Source organism: Scardinius erythrophthalmus, assembly GCF_964197995.2.
Source record: "Scardinius erythrophthalmus genome assembly, chromosome: 25".
NCBI lineage: Eukaryota > Metazoa > Chordata > Actinopteri > Cypriniformes > Leuciscidae > Scardinius > Scardinius erythrophthalmus.
The window spans coordinates 24,536,133-24,561,818 of NC_138245.1; the positions used below are offsets into that span (position 1 = coordinate 24,536,133).

At 38.5% G+C, this 25,686-nt stretch overlaps 1 protein-coding gene across 1 annotated transcript in view; it reads left to right on the forward strand.

Moving 5' to 3' along the window:
• The window catches only part of sipa1l2 (signal-induced proliferation-associated 1 like 2), a 65,690-nt gene extending 61,787 nt beyond the window's left edge, over window positions 1-3,903 (forward strand). Inside the window, exons 19-21 of the mRNA XM_081358154.1 lie at window positions 1,251-1,371; window positions 2,256-2,337; window positions 2,464-3,903. Of these exons, the coding sequence (XP_081214280.1) occupies window positions 1,251-1,371; window positions 2,256-2,337; window positions 2,464-2,610 (350 nt within the window). The 3' untranslated portion in view covers window positions 2,611-3,903. The remainder of the gene's footprint in view (window positions 1-1,250; window positions 1,372-2,255; window positions 2,338-2,463) is intronic.
• Window positions 3,904-25,686: the final 21,783 nt, after the last annotated feature.

Sequence of the window (25,686 nt, forward strand, 5' to 3'; positions counted from 1 at the left end):
ATCTTGTGAGATTGCTCATTGTGTATTGAATAATATAAAGGGTCGTGACTTGCATTCTTGTTAACAAAGGGCTTGTAGGTCTTTATAAAGAAACAAAAGAAATTCTCCTCTTCTAAGACCACACCCACGTTTCTTCTGCTTTTTTCATGCCAAAAAAGTCAGTTTTGTGGCATGAATTCCAAGTAACACACATTTATTAACTTTTGGTCCATGTTGTAAAAGTAAACGAGTAGAAGTTTGTGTTTAAATAATTATCCTAGATAGTTTTGTTTTATGCAAGTGCCAAACACATTTATGTCAGTGATTTGAAGGAACATCATTACCTTTTGGTCCATCTTTTGCTATCAATGTGTGGAAATTGATATGCAAAAAATTGATATGTCAAAACTTGATATGTAGTTTTGTTTTATGCAAGTACAAAACTCCATTTTTTTTTTGTCAGTAATATGGGGTAAATTGAAATTAAGCTAAATAAAACAATACAAAATATATATTTATTAACTTTTGGTCTGTAATTTGCCATCAAATGATTAGAAATGGGTATTTAAAAATGTATAGACTAGATCACTGCTTAAATAAGGTAAATAAAAACAATAGAAAACATATATTTATTAACTTTTGGTATCAGTGATTAGAAATTGCTATTTAAAAATGTTTCTAGATTTATGCCCAATGGAAATAGCAGTACATTTGTCAGTTCCACCCCCTGTTGCCCTCTCAGCAGAGGTAAAGGCGCTATATCTGTGCGTTCTTGGTCTTGAATGCTTAATGATATGCCCGTCTGACAGTGTAATGCTAAACTCACCTGAAAGCGTGTGAACCCCCCCTCCCGTCTCGCCATTAACCCTTCTGCCGCGTTAGCTCCGTTCCCCACTTAATTAACACCTTGCTCTGCTGACGCTGGTTAACGGTTAGATTTAACACCTTGGAAAAAGCTGAAAAGGAGGATTGCATTTAATAAGCTTTTCTCTGGGTGTTGCTTGAAGCTCCTACCTGGAACATCAGCTCAGGTGAAGCAGGATGAAGTTCCATGTTTCCTGTGTGCCTCAGGGGATTTCCTGCTTGTCTTGTTGCAGTGCTGATGAGTGATAAACAGTTGTTTTATATTAGATTTACAGTGTGCAGCTGCTTATATTAAATGATAAACCCGTATACAGCACACCACACAGTCCCTTGCTATTACTGCCCTGTATAGATAATGAATGTTTCAGCCTGGATTTCTAACAGAATAAATCTTCTCTCTCTTTTAGACCAGACTGGAACCTCTCTGAGCTCCCTGACCGAGGAAGAGCAGACGAAGCAGGTTCTGGAGCTCTCTGAGGAGCTGAGCAGAAGAGTGGGGTGTGTGGCCGCCTCAACCCTACCGGCAGGGTAAGAAGAACGTCCATCCATCATCTGTCTGTTTTGTGATCATCTATCCATCTATCCATCATCTGTCTGCCTTTTTGTCTCTGTCTCAAACTCTATCTATCTATCTATCTATCTATCTATCTATCTATCTATCTATCTATCTATCTATCTATCTATCTATCTATCTATCTATCTATCTATCTATCTATCTATCTATCTATCTATCTATCTTTACATCTATCCATCTATCCATCTATCTGTCTGTCTCAGACTATCTATTGTTTGTCTTTCATCTCTCTGTCTATCTGTCTATCTATCTATCTATCTATCTATCTATCTATCTATCTATCTATCTATCTATCTATCTATCTGTCTGTCTGTCTGTCTATCTATCTGTCTGTCTGTCTGTCTATCATTTATCTGTCTGTCTAGCTATGTCTGTCTGTCTCAGACTCTATCTATTGTTTGTCTATCATTTATGTCTGTCTGTCTGTCTGTAACAGACTCTATCTATCTATCTGTCTGTCTCAGACACTATCTATCTATCTATCTATCTATCTATCTATCTGTCTATCTATCTGTCTCAGACTCTATCTATTGTTTGTCTATCATTTATGTCTGTCTGTCTGTCTGTCTGTAACAGACTCTATCTATCTATCTGTCTGTCTCAGACACTATCTATCTATCTATCTATCTATCTATCTATCTGTCTATCTATCTGTCTCAGACTCTATCTGTCTGTTGTTTGTCTATCTGTCTGTCTATATGTCATCTTTATGTCCATTTGTCTCTATGTCCATCTAACTATCCATCTGTCTGTCTATTTGTCTGTGTCTGTCTGCATCTATCGATCTGTGTGCCTTGCTTTCTGTCTAATTGTTCCTGTCTGTCTATCATGTAACCAGGGAAGGTTCTCCTACTCTGCTAACTGGGAAGGTTAACCAGCTGGAGCTCATTCTCCGACAGCTGCAGTGTGACCTAAGGAAGGTAAGAGCCTCCAACATAATAACAAATGCTTAAACAAATCCACAACATAGCCGAACAAGCACTGTTAGCAGCATTCACCTCAAGGCAGTTATTTGTAACGACATGCTTTGTTATTATCCTTCAAAGGAGCAAGAAGACAAGGCTATGCTCCAGGAACAGGTGCAACACCTCCGTCAAGACAACCTTCGACTTCATGAAGAGAGCCAGACAGCAGCCGCGCAACTGAGGAGATTTACTGAACTGTTTCTGAACACGATGGACAAGAAACCTTGAGCTGAAGTTGTCAATAACTTCCCCTTCGTGTGCTTCGCAAACTACATAACCCAAGGAAAATTAGTCCAGCATTCTGTAAAAAAAAAAAAAAAAAAAAAAAAGATGTTAGAGGAGAAATTTCAGCATTTGAATGTGAATGTGTGCAGAGCTAATATGCTAACACACTAAAAACTGAGTCAAGGTTGGTGGCAGGACGTGAGAATGTGAATGAGAAAAGGGAGAGTAAGAAATTAAATATGTGATAAGGGCTGGAAGGGAAAAATAAATAGTTTATGACCAGTCGAAGGGTACGAACACGTTGTGAAAGTGAATGTAATGCAATAAGTCGTGATTTCTTTCTAAAAATCTTTGGTTCCTTGGGCATAACATCTTCAAAGCTATACTGTCGTAGCTCAAGTTCAATCCTGGCTTTGTGGCTGTCCACCCCCATCGTTTGTCGAAATGTAGACCAGCCAGATGCAACGTTCCTTAGTGTCCAAAGCTCCCCAAGACTTGGTGTGCTGTATACCTGTTTTGAAATGCGTTTTTGTAAGTAACCCATTGAAACAAATGTTGTAGCAATAATTTTGCTGATGTCGTAATCACAGAATTGTTCGATAAGATTAGCACTGAGTGTGATTTGGTTGTATTCAAAAACTTTTATGTAGAAAAAAAAAAGTCTTTCGTGTGCCTGATGTTATTGGTGGTAAAAGGATTGTTCCTCCCAGTTGTTTTCGTTAAACCATTTAACTGTCCGAGTCCGTACAAAAATTCATGACCACTGCTCTTGATCCTTAGGCTGTCAGCTGGCTTCGTTTTACCCCCCCCCCCCCCCCCCAAAAAAAAAAACCAGACGTTAAACTTGTGTGGATGGGCCAGTACACGCAGACTAGCACCTGTAAACCACTTCAAATAAAAGCCAAATTCTGCTTGTTGGTGTAAAGTACCTCAGAAAAAGTGTCTTGTACCTTCGCCCTCTTATTTAAGCTTATTTAACCTAAGATTGTTATTTTAATGAGAGTATTTTCCTTTTCTGCACTAAAAAGAGTAATGGCTCCATGTGGCAGTACTTTGTATACTTGTGTACCATGTCAGCAGTACGGTGTATAGCTTGGCTGAGAGATAACTGTAAACATAAAGTGGTTTATTTCTGGGAAGTTCAGATGTTTGGATGCTGCTAGAGGACAGGATGTTGTTTTTTATGGCCTTTTAAAGATGTTTTAATTTCTTTGTAAATTTATTTCGTCGAGGTTGGGATGAAAAGCTTACCTTTGTACAATAAAGTTTAGGATGTCAATAAAGTATGACTTGTGTCCTTTTAATATGGTGTTTGTGCTGAATTTCTTTAACAGTGCAATATACGGTAGACAAATGCAAATGATAAAATGCCAATTATATATGCATAGTTAGAATTGCTAAATAAATAGGATCATCATATTTTGCTTTTTGTTTGTTGTTGATGGTTGTCCAATCAAATGGCAGTTCATAATTTATTTGAATATTAATAAATTAATTTGATTTAAATGTTCATCTAAAATATTAAATCATTTATTTTTTTAAATGAACTTGTGAACTCCGTATACACATCTTTGCTTCTTTTAAAAGCCTGTGGATCGAGATCAATACTGGCTTGTGTTATTGATCAGACACTTTTGGAAGCTGGGTGCATGAGCAGAACCTCTGAATGACAAAGTGTGCGCATCTCTGGAGTTCTCCACAATGTCACTGGTAAGAAACACGGCCAAGACGAACCAACCTATCCGACGCACTTCAGGAGCTGTGACGTTTTAAATCTATGGCTGTTGTGATGTTTTTGATAGATTGAGATGGATAAAAAACTGAGAAGATGGAGGAACACACTCACAGGGAGCTGAAATGTGCAATAGTCAATGACCCATTTCACCAGAGTGTTATTCGTGAAAACTCAAAAAAATCAATACATTTCTCCTTTCGCTGGTTGTGATTGAGGAGAACGGAAATGTCAGCTCTGCCCTACATCTGTGAGGAACCAGTGGAAAAACGTCAACCTATAGGTGACCTAGCTGTGATGGATGGCATGGACCAAGGTGCCTTTGCTCCTGTGGGAACTGACAAGGTGAAAGTGGTGTGTACAATTGATGGTCATTCCAAGATCCAGCTGCATTTTATTTTACAGTACGTGCACTTTCATTGTACTTACAGTGTACTTACCAAGAAAGTACTGAATCATTGAAGGTAACTACATGGGTTAAGATTAGGTTTAGGACTAAATTCAGGACTAGTACCTAGTTATTACCCACCAGTTATTGTAATAACTACAATAAGTATATGCAAATGACTGTAAATTAAAATGCTACCCAAGATCCTTTGAACAAGATTGGTCTCTGTATCTTTGCATGAGCACAGAGCAATAACTAAGGGTTAAACTGGGATTTCGGAGGTGGGGAAACCCTAGTGATTCTGATGAATTGAATCAAAGGTGCCGGAAGGCGTAATCATAATTGACATAAAACACTGAAATGATGCGATACTAAGTCAAAATTATGAGATATAATTATGACAAAGACCTGATTTTGAAAAACATGTTTGAAATATGTCAAAAAATTTAAGTTGTGAAAAAAAGTTTAAATTATGGAAAGTAAATGTTCTGACATAAAAAAATTCAACATTATTTCAATTTTGACTTATTGACATAATTATGACTTAGTGTTATGTTTTTGACTTTTGTCATAATTGTCACTCATTTCCTTTTAAATGACGGCTTGTCATAAATAAATATCACTTTTTATCTCATATTTATGATTTTATCTCATATTTATGATTTTTTACAATTTGTCATGATTTTGAATTTTCATCTCATAAATTACTTAGTATGTCATAATTTCGACTTTGTCATAATTTTGATTTACCAAAGCATGATTTTTTTATTATTATGTGCCAGAAATACACTTCCATATTAAGGAGCGACCAAAAAGTTATTTACTTTTTTTGTATATATTTTTCCTCTAAGAAGAATTGCAGCTACCAAAAGAGGTGGAAGTTTTTATTGGAATTTGATTGGAGATTTTTGCATTGCATTATGTTTTCTCATGCATATGAATTCCTGTTTTAACCATGTGTGGTTGAGCACACATACATACATGTTACATTATTAACATCATTAAAAAGCCACGGTTCAGTTCTTGCCGCAGGGTTCAAGTGAAGGTCAGTGAATGTCAGCTGATGCGCACCATTTATGTGTCATCGTTTTAATTTTTTAGTGATGTCAGGCAAGCCATGATGTTCTTGTTGAGAAGATCTGGGGAAAATTGGAGTTGCAATTATTTAAGCATGCCTGCAAATCATAGATTGCTGCACAAATTGAAAAGATAAAAGCACAATAATCACACATTATTCTCAGCCCACAAACATGTGGTTTTACTCACAATCAGTTTGTTTTACACTGAGTGTTTTGTAGTGTGGTGCTTTATAGTCCAGTACTTCTGTGGTATTCTTCACATAACAGTGCCACCAAGAAGGCTCAGCAAAAATGTTCAGGTCCAACCACAACTTTGAGGAAAACTGCTGAGCGAGTCAATCGCACTGCCTCTGGGAAAGAAATCAAACACTCCTGTGATTAGAAAGCTTGACTGCTTGGCATCAAGATAAATGACGGATGTGAATTCACAGATTGCAGTTATCCGCATGTGCCATAAGAAATGCTTTAGCTATAAATTTGATTCTAGTGCACATAGCAAAGCCATACCTTGTGTTACATATCATAGAACAACCACAACACTTGATTAGAGACTGAAAAACCACATTAAGCTGGAGAATCAGTGTCAAGCCTAATCAAATCCTGAAATGAATCCATTGTAACCGTAACTGAAGTGCCCTAAATGGGTGCATATGCCTCTTTAGCCCCCTTGATGCTTGTTATTTCTCCTTTATATTCAGTATGATGTACCTAGACTGTCAAATGTAACAGATATATGAAGATAGGCTACACAGCCACACTTTACCTGAATCTGGAGTGCCTCTGGGCTCTGCTTTAGGTCCGCCCTACATTTGTCCCTAACAAGAATAGCAATAATGAACTAGGGCATCAAAGGCTACTTGTAAGCCTTAACAAATTCTTTTGATCTATCTCCATTTGCTGTTCAATAATGAATACATGCTTTTTAAGCTATTCGTAGATGGCTTTAGGGGGAGCCTGAGGGGATGAAATTGTAAAATAGGAAATAAAGTGACACACACTACATTTCCAAAAGTAGAAACCTTTTCTACTTAACAGGATTGGCAATTGCAGCTACACACATTGCTAACATACATTAATAAAATTAAGCCATACTATCTTCTTAGACAAACTTTGTAGTAAAATGCCAGCCCAGTGTCAGAACCTGACAATTATCCAAAGTCATGTTCCAGCATCCAGCAGAAAGCCTTCTCATTAGAATAAAAGCAGCAATAGGTATGGCTACATTCATATTAGTGTTCATGATTTTGAAATTAAACATTTAAAAAGCACAAATGGATTGAGGTGTCCACACAATTTGGTAGAGTAGCTACCATATGATTGTCTGGGTTAAATAGAAGCCAGAATGACAAAACGTTGCACTACTGAACTGCAACTTCTCTATCGCCATCTGTGGTTGAAACATAAAATTGCAAGTTACCTGCAAAATTGTTGTTTTTACATCAGTTGTACAAGGACGAATGATATATATTCAGTACTGTGTGAAAGTCTTAGGCATGTTAATATCCCCCCCTAAAAAATGGTTTTAAGTCAGTTATTTATATATTTTATACACATATACATATAATGTATATCATGTTTATATCATGAGTCATCAGAACTAAGAAACCTCCAAATCTCTTTCTCTTTCTGAGGCACAGGAGCACGTAGGGAGAATTCAAATCTTGCCCAAGGCAGCTGAAGGTAACTTTGTTTGTCGTCTCCCGAGGGTGACCTGGTTGCCTTGCCAACAAAGCATGTAATTGGAAATGAAGCGGCCGCACTGCCAAGCCGTCTTTGCTGATCAACCATTGTGTGATGCCTCACACACGCACACACATTTCGTTCAAAGCACAGTGACTGATGTGCAAAAGCTGACTGTTTGTAATGTACCAATACCCCCCCCCCACCCCCTTTGCTTCCTCCATCTTGACATCATGAATGTTTAAAATCTTCCCAAAAGCACTTTATTTTATATGTGGTTTAAGTGCTCACCTATCTGTTAGAGTGGAGGATAAAGCATGTCCGACAGGAAGTACAACACTGATTTCAGTTTTCAGAGTACAAAAGTGTGTTAAGGGTTACTCTGTAAGAGAAGCTGACTTGGTGACTTTTTTCCCATGAGGCAGCGCATGAGAAGCACTGATGCTGAAGCCCACAATCTTCTAGAACTCAGAAATGGCACTAAATAACCAGACACATCAGTTCCAAGAACTTTTCTATAGTTTTTTTCCCTTCATAGCTCAAGTTATAAATCATGAAAATCCATTCGCTACAAGAAAATCCTTTTTATAGTTTGTGTTCTGCCAGTTTAATGCTTCTGAAACTTAAAAGTCCAAGTAATATACTGCAGTTTAGCACAGCGTCACGATATACCTGCCTCATCCTTTAAGAGTTTGTTCTGCAGCATTGTTGACTCTGAACTTTATATGTCAGTTTGAATATATCTGCAAATCAGAGCACACAGCAGCAAAGGTCATGGATGAACAAGATGAATCTTCCTCAAAGCTGTCTCACTTTCTGGCATCAGTCTATCTATGCCATGTCTCCCCTGCTGAAAAATGCATACTGAAAATTAATATATTTGAAACAGACAGTCTTATTGAAGTAAAAGTCCTCAATCACATATTCCTGTCTTCAATGCATTCCAAAAGGCCACAAAAAAAGAACAAAATGAAAGGAAAGAAGAGGTATTTTTCATCTAAGGCATTGTTCTGAATGAGTGAGTCTTTGCTTGGGGCAAGGTGATCTTCAGTATACTAGGAAAGATTTGAATGAAAGATACATGAATGCTTTTAAGCAAGGTTGCTCAAGGAAAACACTATGTCCTTCCTGAGGATATTGGATTCAGTTCTGGGTGCGTACGCATGCATGTAAGGGCCTTCAGGGAATGTAACTGCATTTATGTTTTGATTTTGCATAATCCCATATTGGGAATGGACAGTGGTGGACCAAATCCTGCAGCTACTTGAGTTGAAGAAATCTTGATGAAATTACTGATTTGCTTATGCACGCAAATATCAATAGAACTATCATTCATTGATTTATTTTTTATTCATTGCTATTTGCTATTCTACACTCTCTTGCTCAAAATACCTGTCATTATAATGAATTAATAATCAGTGCAATCAAGCTTAAGGACCATATTACTCCCGGCTGATTGATTCGTTAAAGAGACACGCTCCAAGTGGATCGTTGAATCAGTGAGTCGTTAACTGCAGCAATTGCATCAGTGCAATGAACCGGTTTACTGAGAAGAATCGGCTCAAAAGAATGATAAGTTCAACTGGATGTTGCTATCTGGGCTATCTTCATATATCTTCATATATCTTCTTCTTCATATATCTGTTACGCTTGAAAATTATATTTTTATTCAGACTAGACATATGAGGTGCTTGTCATTTCTTATTTGTACATCCTCGTTTTTCTTTACTCGCTTCCTTTCTTCGCGTCTCAGCTCCACCCTTAGAATTCGAGGGAAGGATGTAAGGAAAGAAAATGAGGACGGAGGAATCGAAGGAAAGCTTATTTGTATGGGTTAGGGTTAGGGTTAGGGTTAGGGTTAGGGTTAAGTAATGGTTATGTTCCATCGGAATATCCTTCATCACTTGAGCGCATCATTTCAAATCGTCAACAGCTAAAGTGATCTACCCTTATGTTGTTAAAGCTTGGTTAGCCTATTTAAAGGTATAGTTCACCCACTGAATTCCATTATATTTATTTTCCCATAGGCCTACTATGTAAGTCATAAACTGTTGGTTACCCATATTCTTCGAAAAATCTTCTTTTGTGTTCAGCATAAGAAAGAAATTCATACAGGTTTGGAACAACTTGAGGGTGAGTAAATGATAATAGAATTTTCATTTTTAGGTGAACTATCCTTTTAAGAAATTGTCAGCCTATACACGTATCAAAGAAGCCAGAGCAACTTGAGTACTCATAATAGTGGAGCGGCTAAGTGATATAATCATTCAGTTTATGATACAAGCGTGAAAATTGGCATGAGCAGTCTCCATGGGTCACTTGACCAGAAAATTGTCCGAGCCACTTGAAATTTCAAGATTTTTCATTTTTCAAGATGGCCGACACCTTAGTGGAGCAGTTAAGTGATATAGTAGTTTATTTGGTGATACAAGCATAAAAATTGGCATGAGCAGTCTCTGATGGTCACTAGACAATTATAAGCCACCAACAGCTGCTTGAAATTTCAAGATGGCGGCCATTTTTCAAGATGGCCGACACCTTAGTGGAGCAGTTAAGTGATATAGTGGTTTATTTGGTGATACAAACATGAAAATTGGCATGAGCAGTCTCTGATGGTCACTAGACAATAAGCCACCCACAGCTACTTGAAATTTCAAGATGGCGGACATTTTTCAAGATGGCCACCACCTTAGTGGAGCAATTAGGCTCATGGCAATTTTCATGCTTGTATCACCAACTAAATGATTTCTTAAGCCTAATTGCTCCACTAAGGTGGTTGCCATCTTGAAAAATGGCCGCCATCTTGAAATTTCAAGTAGCTGTAGGTGGCTTATTGTCAAGTGACCCACAGAGACAGCTCAAGCCAATTTTCATGCCTGTATCGCCAAATAAACCACTATATCACTTAACTGCTCCACTAAGGTGTCGGCCATCTTGAAAAATGTGGCTCGGACAATTTTCTTGTCAAGTGACCCATGGAGACTGCTCATGCCAATTTTCACGCTTGTATCATAAACTGAACGATTCTGCCAAACATAAGCACTTAGCCGCTCCACTATAATAGGCCATGATGATTTATCGAATTTTGTTAATTTTGAACAAAGCTACAAAGTAGACCTTGCCACATTTCAGTTATGAAGTTAAACTATATAAGAAGCCAGAGTAGAACATTCCAATTGAATCTTTACAGATCTCAGACTGCCTGTCTCGGAATGCCATCCATTTAGGGAAACATTGCGTCGCTCCTGCTCGAGGTTGCCATGGCATTTACATTTAGTGGTATCTTCTCTCTTCATTCCCTGTCTGTTTATTGTAAAGGGCGACTTTCCATCCGCCCAGTGGGACACAGGATTTAATTGCTTCCTACTTGGATGCTCCAGTCCTGTATTCTGTTTTGTGTGGTTGTCACAGGCCGGTTTCGCCAGTGGTGAGAACATTTATCAAGAGCATTTATATTGTTTACACAGGGCGGCCCACTGTGCACATTCTGAGGCACATTTGGACTCTCCAGCTGAGACCCATGAAAAATTTGCATTTGTGTTTTGTTAATGCCTCACACAGAGTTTTGTGAAAAGCTTTAGGCAGTTCCTCCCCCTTCAATAGGGAGCTCTCCCATGGCCAGCTTTGTGATAAGGCAAACGGCAGACATTTGCATAAAGGGGAATTTACATAGGCAAACTGTACTGTCTGACTTGGAGAACCTTAACCAAACGGTGGCACAATATTACTCTTCTTCACGTGAATAGAGCGATGACATCACACTAAAGTCTGTTTCCATTTCACAACAACGGGAAAAACGAGAGGAACGAGCCACAAAAGGAAAACCGTTGGCAGCGCGAGGGTGGCCACTGTTGTGGGGTATCCGAGCATGACTATTCCAGATAATAGGCAAATACAACAGCGTTAAGGTGGACAGAGATATATAGACAGATCATATGGATGTTCCCATTACTGATGTCATGTCGGCGCTCGGCGGCAGTCACTTGAATCCCACTGATTTACAGGTTCAGGCACAAACAGAAGCCACAGCTTTACACGAGAGCGATGAGGCTGACAGCCGCTAACACAGACACAGCGTGGTGTTGCCGGAGGGTGAATAACAGTCGCTCATTGGGTCTCAGTATGGGAACAAAATTCAGCAGAGGAGCATCACAGATAGAGATGTTGACAGGCTCGAAGACACGTCTTATCAAAATGGCCCGTGAAGAACCATAATATGTCCCACGGGTACGGAGAAACCCTATAAAATTCATTTACCATTGCTTTCCACTATGCAGAACGTTTGATCCCCGCCATCAAATAGGCTATAGTAGAATCACAATTTTTAAAGATGGACTTATTTTCATTTATCGTAATTAAGTGATTTGAAACAATTTCACGACTTTGGTTTGAGAGGTTGTTGCCACATTTGCCACATTTCTTAACATGAAAAAACAAATCTTATTTTTTTCCCCCTCCTTTCTCTAAGGAAAATGTTCCATACTTCTTTTTTTAGTTCTATTTGGCAATCAGTTAATAATTTTTATTTATTTTTTTATGAATTTCGCTTTCCAGTATTCTGTAAAATCCCTAAAAGAATATTTCTTTATGACATCATCCTCCTGAAAGTGACATCATGCAGTATTTGGTGATAAAAACAACAACAGAAACTTCAGCAAGTGTTAGTAATGATATTCTGTGATATTATGATGTTTAGTTGATTTGTTCTACATCATGTTCGATAAAATGACATTTCAACCAAATTAATGATGTATGTCGAAAATATCAAAACTACCTTCACTTTCATGCAAGCTAACTGAGCAATGACTTTAGCTCTTTGTTTCCATCCTTTTATGACCCTTCTTGATAATTCTCTTATCATTGTGTAAATAATAAAGTTCCTTTAGGAAATGTGTAGATAAATCATAACATGGGCATATTTATCTAAAAAAGCGACTGCATAACAGGAATGTCCCACTTCCAATATCTGTTCCAACAATGCACACAATCTACATACTTTTCCATACATTTTCCTTTCTGATGAAGGAAATGTTTAGGAAACAAGTATGCAAGAGGGATGTGTAGAACTTTGTAGATAATTGAATTCTATTTGAAATCTGCTGAGCTTTTTGCGGGCTCTGGTTTCGTGAAGACCTGCTCATCAGTCCATGGTTTTGCAGCACATACAAATCAGTTCATACTGTACAATGCTTTTCCTTCTCTAAATGCAGTGACTTGCATGCATGCTGAAATCGGTGCAATACACTTCCCTAATAAAGTGAGTCAGGAGAGGCAGGTGGTGTATCTACATACTGGCATTAATGTTTCATGAACAGGGCCTGGGGAAAGGGCAAAGATATATTTCCATAAGCTTTCCAGAACTATCATCTCAGCGTGTTGTTCCTCTGAGACTGTTTTCCCTTTTTAGAAGTTGCTATTACTCATCTGCTGAGACAAACTCCTTTGAAATTCAGTTTCATTCAGTTCCAGTTTAATACACAGGCATAGAATTCCATCTGCGTTATCGCCTGCATGCCATCCCATTACAGAAGAGGGACAGACATTTTTTTGGAGATAGATACAGGCGAACATGTGGTTACCCGAAGCGAAGAATGAAGTGTTCAAAATGCAAATTGCCGTCCAGCAGGTTCCAAAGGCACTAGCTGCCTTAAACAGCAGATTCAGGATAAAGAGAGAGAGAGGGGGGGTAACAATTCGGCTAGTAAAGACATCTCAGAACAGGTTATTGATAGTGTCAGAGTGACCCCTTCTGGCATGGAGGCTATTAGTTGAACATGAAGTCCCCGGGGTAAACGTTCCACCTAGGGAGCTTAGCTCAGCGTGAGGCTGGGCACACACAAACATGCATTATATGTGCTTTTACTGCTCTAATCCATTTCACTGTATGTTACAGCAGGATGGGAACCAAAGGTTGCTGATCATTAGCAGATGGTGCTAATTCAGCTCTCTCGGGCATGTGGGTCATACATGGAGGAGGCGGCTGGGTGTTCTTGCAACGCAGGCTGTTTTCCGGAAGATATATTCATTATCCGAGACAGGTTTATTTTTTTATTCCACTTTTTAAACGGGATACATGGGGCAACTAAAACGGGAAAAAACTTTTATTTTGATATCATCGATTGTTTATATTTTGCTTTAAATATGTTAGATAGATTTTCATCAAATATATTGTTTATATCAACCTAATTCATATATATTTTAATTATTTCACGCATTTTAATTATATGAAAAGTATATATATGATATGGAAAATATATTTAGATACTATTCTATATTTTATTATATTATTTTATATTACATCTTGAAAGTAACACATGCATTTCATGGCAAATTTATTAAGAATATGTTTTTTTCCTCTTCCACATCAAGAGAGCTCCATGAAGTGGATCCCAGATTCTCATGTAACAGTAAAAGGGAAAGAGCCATCTCTGTGTATGTGCACACATCTCTTCCATCCTTCTCTGTAAGTAGGTCAGGAGCGTTTCTCCAGTTTTCTCCAGCCTCTGACACACTTTTCTTGGGCATTTAGTTCATATCTTTTCTTAAGTGCTTTTGTGTGGTGATGGTCTCCGGAGATTTGTTTCCTACCCAGCCACAGACTGCTATAGGTTACCCTCGGTCTACTTGTTAAACACCCACATCTGTGTCCATTAAGACATGTTTCATTGCCACAATGACACTATCCTTTGACTTTTCTTTGCAGATTGCACAATCTATAGCAATATCAAGCCATAATTAAGTATTTCTGAGAGCCATGTGATGAATATCCTACATTTGATACACTTTTAAAACACATTTTTACATGGTCCTGCAGTGTGACAACTGAATTTATAAAAATACAAATATGCAGTCTTAATTTTTAGACATAACAATTAATTATCAAAATGATTTTACATGCAGTATCACTCTGCAGGACATATCAACTTCCCAAGAGTATTTCATGTCCCATAAACACCATATGGCATGAAAAAATGCTTTGCAGGTCCTTTGGGGCTTGTATTACATGCACCGTATTATAAATCTAGGAATCAATTTGAAACACAATACACAGAAATCAATGCACAGTTTCCCTCCTCTAATACATAATGCAGTCAGGTCAGAGAAACATGTTTTATATTTCATATGGAAGATTGCGATGAGAGCACATGATTATAAAATGTATAAAGAGAACATCCTCAGAAAAGATGATTATTTGATGTACTTATCTTTTTATATTCACATGTATAATAAACAAGCCTGCTGCCAGCCAAATCATCTGGTCACACAGATGCCCCTACGCCTGATCTATGGCTGTAATGTCACAATCATGAGAGAGACACTGATGCCCTTGATGATATTCACAAAGCCTTCCATGTGTGTGGCTTCTTATGAAAAGTGTTTTCTGAAGTGTTGGAAAACTACTCATCTTAAATTCCTTATCCCGGCGGGCCTCGAAACCATCTGTGATTTCAGTCTCTTCCTGTCCCTCTTTCTTCTCCTCCCTCTCTCCCACTCATTTACTCTGTCCGTATCTCTGTCCCTTTGAGAGCGCGAGACATCTGGAGTTGTGCTCCTGTCTTGTTGTGCTCTAATAGAACAGGCTGTTTAGGACTCTGTTCTCCTGCCTGAGTTTCATTCTCATGAATGCGATTAATAGATCTCGCTGAAGAGCCGTGTTCAAACAGCTCTTTACATGGCTCCTTCTGTTTCAGTCTTCTTCATAATAACATCTGTGCATTTTACACAGTGTTTATAAATATTTCATATAGAGATGCACTGGTCGACGGAACACATAACAGGTTTTTTTTTTTTTTTTTGGCCAATCTCTATTCTGGACTTGCACACAAACTGCATTGCAATCATTACCTAAAATGTAATTTGTGTGGAAATAAAATAATAAAAAAGTCTGTAAGCAGGACGTTAACACAAGCCAGAAACAGGACATGCAGAAGATGACGGACACAAAGAGGAGAACAGAGATGCGCCAGCAGAGAAAATACTACAAAATAAATTCGGCAGCCGGTTTTGGAATCGGTCAATATCGGACATTCAAATTGTTTTTTAAATCCTACAAAATAGAAAAAATGAGCATGCGCAATATTGTTTGATATCAATAAATGTTATAATCTCTCATACATCAATATGCATCTTTAGAAAAACCCTCAAATAAAAATAATTCAAAGACATATTTTTGTGGCGGATAAAAGCATTGAAAAAACTTTACTAAAAGTGGCTTTAAATATCAATAATATTGTTTGTTTTATTGTTTGAGACATTTTGCTCAGTCCCATATGAATATATTTTTTGTGTATTATTTGTGAAAACATCTTCCATATCTTAAGTGCTACTCATATATATTACACATTAATGCGTTTGAATTTCACATGAATGGCCTTCAACATTTCCCAATGATGGGCTTTTAACTATATTCTTAAATCCCTGAGTCTTAGCCATGTGCATAAACTGACGTAAAGCAGTTTTGGATAATATTTCATCTTTGTGTATCTCTGTATTGGCAAGTCCCCCCCCCCCCCCAACATTAAGTGTCATCAGCCATCATCTGTTAGTTTGAGCCGGGGGTAAAGGCCATCTGGTAATTTCCCTCTCGGTTCAAGGGTCATCTGCATTTGTTTCCTCTGAACATTTTGTGATCTTAATGAACTCATTCTTCTCATTTTTCACTACCTCAGCTTTCTTTGAGTTCAATAAATCCGTTGTGCAGTGAGCACTATGGTAATGATCTCCGTTTGAAAATCACATCTGCATGTGTGTGTGTGTGTGTGTGTACACTTGAGCCGAGGCTGTTCCAGAAATTCATTTATCCCATCACCATGAGAGTGCGGATAAGGTGATGGTGGCTAGTTTGAAGAAAACTCCCTTGAAAATCTTTAAGCCCCTTTTCAAAGGATTACCCACGGTGGCATCGAACACTCGACAATGCATGTGGAGGAACTGGGGGACTAGCCGTAAGTTTAATTAGGAACATAGAGGGAGGTCGCTGGGCTATCTGCTGGAAAAAAATGAACACATTTTAGTCCCGGTCCTCGCACAGGCACTCTACTGTCAGGATGCAGGGACTTCAAAGCGAACAGCTGTGCGGGTGGTTTCAGGAGAGCCGTTTACAGACAGAACATGCTGGAAGCTTGGACAGACCTTTCTGTGGGTCCTGTGCACCAAATATAAATCAATGTCACAGGGAACATAATTGGCAACATGCACACTAAAAAAAAAATTGGGATATAACAAACGAATTTAAACGCTGGAGTAAATCCCCTGAATCAAGGGGATCAACCCCTGGGGGATATTTATATATATATATATATATATATATATATATATATATATATATATATATATATATATAATCTTTAGTGTTTAGTGCTTTTTTTAAAGATTTCCTGAAAAACTGCTTTGATTTGCACCTCCCCTGACAGGTGTAGGTGTTCCCACAGTGGGTGTATCATAAAAATATTTCTCCCCGAGAAACTTTGCATTCGCTCGCAAAGAACTCTGAAATTTTTGCTAGCGAACGCAAAGTTTCTTGGGAGAAACATCAACATAATTTTCATATAAGTTTCTCAGGAGAAACATTGACATAATTTTCATATGAGTTTCTCGGGAGAAACATTGACATCATTTTCATATAAGTTTCTCGGGAGAAACATTGACATAATTTTTCCTCCCGTCAAATTTTTCTTCCCCCATCATCATGTCCCTTTAGGGGCACCAAAATCAGAGAACTGTGAACATGCGAATGTGTTGTTAAATGATTGAAATATTACTTACAATCTCAGGGAGTGTTTGAAGTAAATATTTTAGGTTATAGGGGTTTGGCTGACAAAAAAAGTTTGGCAAGTTTGAAATTCTGTGTGTACTGGTGCACGAGTTGCGATGATTGACAGTGGCAACCATAGCAAGTGTTGTTCACACTTTTGGTATCTGCTAATTTTGGCCAACATAAAATTAGTGACCAAAAATGCATTATGTTTGGCAGTTTTAAATAAAATACAATTGACAGGCATATTGTTCTGTTTATGCTTGCAAAGCTTTTACTCAAAGTTCATTCTCTTTGAGGGTTGCCATGTCTATTTATTATAAGCATCTTTGGGCTTGTTTATAAAGTCGCTTATAAATAGGTTGAGTTTTTTTGTAGTCATTTACAGAGTACAGTCACATACTTGGGTTGTTGAGACTTATTTTTTGTTAGGCGAGTTTTATTTTGGGCTTGTTTTGTCAAACCAAGTTACGTAATATTAGCGAGCAAAAGTGCATTATGTCTGGCAAATTTTAAATAAACCACAACAGACAGCATTGTTGTGCTTATGCTTGCAAAGCTGCTTATAAATAAATTTGAGGGTTGCCATGTCTGTTTATTATAAGCGTCTTCACTTAAGCTATAAATAGTTTGCTATTTTTTTTTCTTTGTTGCTGTAACCGGTCCTACTCGACCCGGAGCGGGATTTGAACCAGGTTCTCTGGTATGGGAGGCGGGTGCGCAGCGCTAACAAGGATGTTGAAAACCGCAGATGCTAGCCCACCTCTTGAGGCCAGGGGAGTGAGGTTTACATGAACAGCTCTTACTGGCCAACGTCCGTTACACTCACCCCCCTATACCTCACTCCCATCTGTGTCACGGCACCAAATGTAACTGGTCCAACCCGACCCGCTCCAAACGGGATTTGAACTGGGGTCTCTGGCGTGGGAGCCGGGTGCGTTAACAACCCGGCAGCCTCTAGCATCAGTCGCTAGCGCGCCTCTTGAGGCCAGCGGAGGTTTACACGCACAGCTCTTACTGGCTTATGTCCGTTACACTCACCCCCCACTAAAACGTATTCCCATCCGGGTCACGGCACCAAATGTAACCAGTCCAACTCGACCCGCTCCGAGCGGGATTTGAACCAGGCTCTTTGCTCTTACTGGCCTACATCCGTTACAAAGGCAGAAGGGCCGGTTAGCATAATTAACAGGTTAAATGACAAATTTAGCAGTAGTGTAATGTACATGTGACCAATGATTCTTAGCATAAGTGGGATTAATCTCATTAGCTGATAATCAGAGTAAGGTACAAGGAACAATTTGGTCATTTCAACAAACAAAATTGAAGTCCTTTGATATTTAGAATCTAGTAAGCAAGCTTTATGGCAATAACGTTTGATCAAGTTTCACAAATTTCTCCTTAAGGGGTTTATTCAAATTTTCTAGTCACTGTAATCTTGCTTGTTTTATAACACAAGAAGCTTGGTTTTATAGCATCATTTGCAGTGGGTTGATCTCCTGAGGTGCCAAGCAGAATGTTTAATAATTACCTATGAAATCGTGTCCCTGGTGCTCTAGGAGAAATAGACTGATTGTTTTTTGAAAAAAAAAAAAAAAAGAAAAAAAAAAACCCTGGGGCATCAATATCAACAGGAAGCAGAAATTGGTTATTACATTCTAAGCTCTCATAATTTGAATGTCAGGCAGTCTTGTATAAACAAACACACATACACACACAAACTACATCAACAACAACTTTTTATAAACTTGCCACTATTGATTCCTCTTCTATGCAACCATTAATGTCAGAGAGAAAGTAGACCTTGCACGCTCACATCTATTCATCTCAGTGATTACCGGTGTGAATACTGGCTTATATTTGGATTGGTTGGAAATTGACATTTATTATTTTTGATGACAAAATACACAGGCGGCAGACTCCATCATTGTCATCTTCCTTTACCGCTGAGAGTAACAGGCATTTCAGACTCTGAGGAATCTCTGCCTCTCAAATCAGAGTTTATTATTGAGCGCTTTTCTGTAAATTGCAGTCCACCGTCTCTCAGGATGAATGTGCTGAGGTAGAGCGCGGAGTAATTTGTAGATGTGCTGAATTCAAGGTCATGTTTTTGATTCCAGATATGCTGAACAATCACGGATTTTGCACCGCTAGTGAAACGGGAGCCTGGGGCCTTTACAGATCTACTGTAAGAAACATCATCCCTGCAATAAATAATGCTAAAAAATAACCAAGGGTTTACTTGATGATGTAGTTTTTTGGTTTACTTCCATTTCTGAAGTTCTAATAACTTATACCTTTCAGGAACACACTCAAAATCGGACTTTTATGGCCTGCTTAATTTACTTAAAATAATAATGCACATGATTACATAAGCTAATGCACAAAAATACAAATTTGTCACAACTTTTGACATTATGTGCAATCCATTTGAATTTTCTTAAACCATCTGTGTCAGCATAGAAAACTGGTCTGGAAATTTCGAAATCCCAGCATGCTTTGGCCCGGATTTGGAGAGTAAGTGTTTTTAAGCACGATGATCTTAGTGTTTAATGTTCTGTTATTTGGGGATTTACAAGAGTTTTTGTGACTTTTGTGGTGAAGAGTGCTGATTGTGCTTGGGTTGAGGATGACTAATTTACATAAATAATAGATATTTCCATTTAAAAGGCATATGTATTACCAATGTCTTACAATGACTGGCCTCTGCTTCCTGCTGACTTCATTAATTATATATGCATGTTAAAAAAATAATGTTTAGCATGTTTTAACTAGTTAGTGTGTAACTACAAGAGATTCAGTTCAGTTGGTTATTGCAATTACCTAAGTAATTTAGTTAAGCTTCAGCCATACATGGATTATTGGAATACATTTTACAAAATGCATTTTATAGAATGTGCAGTTTGTTGTTATAATGATGGTAGGTTATCAATCATTATGCGTACACCAGTGCAAAGGAGAGACAATAGCCTCGTTCAGACTGTCAGTCTTTTTGTGGATATCCGATTGGAATCCGATTAAACAACAACAATACCAACCAGTTCATGATGGACAAAATCAAGTCTGTGTTTCACTCAGATATACCGTATGTCACATTAGGAAAGAAAAATGATCACAATTTCCATTGCATGTCAACTTTAAGCACAAACCCACCTCTTTCAAAACATTCAAACGCCAACCTGCTAAAAATATCCGACCCCTTTATCAGAAATGCTGAAGTGTACTTTGCAAATGGCTCTCCATTGGACATCATAAATGATGCAAGCAGTGGATTTATAGCTTAATCGGTAGCTCTTAGTTCATGGGAAATATTGCCCATGGAAATCTAAGACCTAAGACGGTGGAAAACCGTTTTTCCGTTAGCTTGTTTGTTTGACCAATACCTTAAAATTTATGTTTAAAGAAAATATTTATCTTTAGTTCCTGGGAGCTTGACATATATTTTAACATTACAGATTCAGTACACCTCATGAAACACCCAAAACACCACAGCAGTGAGTTTTTAACAGACACGCATATTTTGTTCAGAAAATGTAAAAAATAATCTAGTTCTTGTTATTGCTTGTTATTGTTATTGTAGGAAAAACATGGCTGTGAATAAGTTTTCCCAAAATACTGGCCTCCAGATACAAATCCACATTTTCTCATGAGATCAGGCAGAATGAATTATGCCAATCCATGCTGTTGCAGGCCATTTTAGATTTTAAAACAGATTTACAGTAAGTGCATATCAATGTTTTAGTCTGAAACTTCATAACATCCTCCAGATGTCACAAATTGTGACTTGTTCATGTGTGTAAATTGACACTGTGAATGTCAAGTGTTGCATTTTTAGAATATAAAGTTGACATGTAACATCTTACAATAGCAAACACCTTCATAAAACTCCTAACTGACCCTGGTCTAGTCACACACTATAGACATCAGGCACTGTTAAATTAAGTAAACAAATTCATGAGCAAATATGATTCATGCAGCCCAACTGTCAGACAGAGAAGGACACAATTCCCTCTGGGAGCTTAACTAACCTTAGCTGTTTGCCAGGTCATTCCTGCAGGGCTTGGGAGGCCAAACTAAAGCCAACCCAAAATACTATGTTCCACAGCCCGTTCCCATGCAGCTCATTCTGGATGTGACAGAATTAGACCTTTCGTCTCCAACACTCCAGAACGAGACCAGCCTGCATTGGAAAATTAGCCTTTTAAAGAGAACATAGACTGAAAGTGTGTGCGGTTAACTTTGGGAGATGTCAGGGTTAGGAGTGCAATAACAGCTCTGGGAGAATATGTTTGGATGTCTTTGAGACATTGTTGATGATTCAGACGTTCATCTGTTGAAAATATTTAGACCTCCCCTGCAGTGTCATTGTTCTGGCCGCAAACCAAGAGAAGCAATTCACAAGAACGTGAACTGACCACACATGAATTGATGCATTAAATCTGCTGATCTATTGAAATGAAAGATGTCAACTAAAACATATCCTAGACGATTTATGTGAAACAAAATATTCAAATAACACAGTAAATAAAACAAACGCTTCCACATACTACTACAGAAGGAGCGCTAGTGTTTGTGGTCTGCATGTCAGATGATTAGAGATGATTCCCAGCACAGCAACACTGACTAACAGATCTGACTGAGCAAGGGGTCTAGAGCCTCTAGATGCAATAGACACCACAGAGAGAGCCGGGAAGTTTGTGAACTCATTCATTCAGTTGGCTTCTCGAACAAGAAAAATATTGGACAGGACTTGATTTAGTCCATTGGGAATTGATTGGATCGTTGGATCATTGTCGTTTACTATTGCTGTGATCTCATGTGAGTGACGGGTTCTTCAGCCCCAACATCATCAGAGACCCAACTGCACCGTCTTATGCCTGCTACAGACTGTGCGATTTCAGCAATCCTATAAGATCATTACAAATCACACTGTACGACATGGATCTAATAAACTTGGGTACGACATGTATGTAGACTGTACGATGATGACATCTATTGAATCGTAGGCTAGGACGCAAGTTAGTGTAGAAGAATAAAACGTCATCAGCATGCGCTAGTGGTAAACAAATACAGCAAGACAATTGCATTTTGGCAAAATGTGGTTTTTATGGGCGCTGAAAAAAAAACAGGACGCGAAAGAGGATAATATGGACACAGTCATTGCAAGGGAAAAGAGGCCAATTTGAGATGCATTTTGCAAATGGAGCTTGGGGTAAGTAGTTTTAAGTTTTAGCGCCATGTCGTGTTGATTAATACGCCATTTCATGTTGCAGTTTTATTGGCTAGTCAGTAGACGTAGGTCATAGCAGCAAACACACTGTGACACTGTCAGTAAATTATTGCAGGCTATCTTTGGTCGCAAGACCGTGACAACGGCTTTCTTTGAAAATATCTTGCTGTACGACATAGAACCACCATTTAGGAGCCACGACCACAGAAATCGCCACCGCTGGTCATCTGGGACAAGCCAAAATCATTCAATGTGTACGTATTAAAAGAACAAGTCTCCCTCTACCCATCCTCACCAGTGTGCTGACCAGCTCCATCACTGTCTGGTATGAGAACTGCAGTGCTGCAGACCACAAGATCCTACAGCGAACAGTGACCACAGCTGCAAAGATCATCGGTGTCCCTCTCCCCTCCATCCTGGACGTTTTCCTTGCATGATGCTATAGCAAAGCCACCAGCTATGTAAAGGACCACACACCATCAGGAAGACGGTACCGGAGCATCAGAGCCCGCTCTGCCAGACTGCTCAACAGCTTTTCCCCCAGTGCTGTGAGAGCCCTAAACTCCAATCACTCCGCTCACCGTTCAAACCCCTACATCCTATACCAAAAAAACATTTCAGCACTCACCCTACCACACACTTTACCTGCTATTGCCACCCAAGGAACTGTTACAATTCTTTTGTGCAAGAATACTATGTGAGCGAGTAGGCAACTGATAAGTTGAGTGGGCCTTACAAACCATCCATTTGGTATTACTCTTGTCTCTCACTGTTGTGCACTGGATTCTCTAATAATTTTGCTCTCATCTTGCACTGTCCCTGTTTGCACTGTTTTTATTTCCCTGAATGTCTCTTTTTTGCAGTGTCGTTTCATGCGTGAATTCAAGTTTCTATGTCTAAAGTTTTATGTAAAGTATATGTATAGGCAGATTACTCTTTAAATTAGCTAGGTGTAGGTTTATAGGTATGTTGTAAGCAATAAGGTACGAGAAGCTGTGCTGTAACGTTCTCGTGAATAAGTAACGGCTGAGGGGCGTTGTTTGCAACCCCTTCAGCCGTTACTTATTCACGATACAGCACTTGCCTCGAGTACCTTATTGCTTTTGTAAAACGGTTGCCACACAATACAAATATTAAAGTCGAAAAGCATTCCTTCCGCTGGAAAAAAATAGTCCCTGACTGTAAACAGCAACAGAAGTTACATACATTATTTCGCCAATAGATGGCGGCAAAGACTGTCTTATGAATGAGTCAGTCGGTAGAGAAGACTTTTATATTGAAAAGACTCAAACTTGTTTTCACGGAGAAGGAAGACGCAACTGACAGATGACTAATGTTATAGGCACGGGAAAACCCCTTAACGGTTAACTGTTTAAAGGACAAGATATCGCAGCGGACATTCAAACGGATTATTTTATTATGAATATAGGACTGACCTGAAGGAAAATGCAATGTCTATTGTGAATGCAGGTAACTTTACACTCGCTTTCTCGATCTCTCACAATACTCCACTATAGCTTCAATGAATATCAATGAGATCACACCTATGGATCACACATGTGAGACACATGCTAGTGATACATAGAACCATTGGGCGAATAAAGCACAGCTATTGACCAATCAGAATCAAGGATTGGAACTAACCGTTTTATAAGTATATATTGATTTACAGTATATAGGTGATATGTTTATATATTTCTTTATGTTTTACATGTTTATATGTAGCACTGTGGTCCTGTGAGGGACTACATTTTGTTAACTTGTGTCTTCACATACACCCAGCTAGCAAAAATTGTGCGGGCCGAAAGCGGCCCGATTAAGGCTAAAACACTCGGCCAATGCTCGGCATGAATCTAGGTCCGATTGCTCTGCGAGCGCTCGGTTTTAACGCGGCCCGATTAAGGCTAAAACACTCGGCCAATGCTCGGCATGAATCTAGGTCCGATTGCTCTGCGAGCGCTCGGTTTTAACACGGCCCGATTGCGGAACCCCGAGTGAGAGGACGTAAGCTCGCCTCCAATCCCGTTCCTTATTTGGGCTTATTTGAACTTTGAATTCCATTCATATCAGGTTAATACTAAAATTGCTTAGCAGCCGTTATTTATGCAAGATAAACAAAGTAAAACAGCACAAGGAAGACAGGTTTCATGTTTAATGCATGTTTTATTGGACCACACTACAAAAATAGGATAAACACACTTTTTAATAACAGATTTGAATAGAATATAAATAATATCACAGCATTAATGTAGAATCAAGGAGTTCAAATACCATTTTCCAATATCAACATTTTTAACTTTGAAACATTTAATTCTGGCCCACTGCATTTGAGTTGTCTACGCACACACACTTTTTAATAACAGATTTGAATTGAAAAGAATAGAATAGAACAGAATAGAATAGAAATAATATCACAGCATTAATTGTAGAATCAAGGAGTTCAAATACCATTTTCCAATATCAACATTTTCACTTTGAAACATTTAATTCTGGCCCAGATGCGTTTTTGAGTAGTCTACGCACACACTTTTTAATAACAGATTTGAATTGAAAAGAATAGAATAGAATAGAAATAATATCACAGCATTATGTAGAATCAAGGAGTTCAAATACCATTTTCCAATATCAACATTTTTAACTTTGAAACATTTAATTCTGGCCCACCGCGATTTTTGAGTTGTCTACGTTGTCTGCCTGTTCGCCCTCTTTGGCTTCGGCCACCATCCCTATCAGAGGCTAGCCACAGCCACCTGGTGATGAGCAGCTCGGTTTCCTCTTCTTTAAAATCTTTGGTCAGGGCATTCCGGCGGACTGCATCTGAGAAAAACACAAGATAGAAGAGAGCAGCATGACCATGTGATGTTACTCAGCAACCACCAAAACTTAATTTGGATGCAGGGCTCTACACTTACATTTCTTTTTAATTTAAAAAGTTTAGGAGCACAGTCAAAAATTTAGGAGCACCTTCTGATCAATGACAAATTAACCTACCCATTAAAAGGCGATATTTGATAAAATGACTTGCCGGGGCATTTTTTTTTTTTAAAGCGCATATTCTTAACTAAATCACAGCCTTTGTGATTTCATGATAGCACTATGCTATATTATGATTGTAAATGGTTTTAAATAGATCGCGTAGCCTTAGAAAACGGTGTAATAATGTTATTCATGGATTCTCGTCTGTGGAATGCGCCACTTCCAGTATTTTGCCGGTTA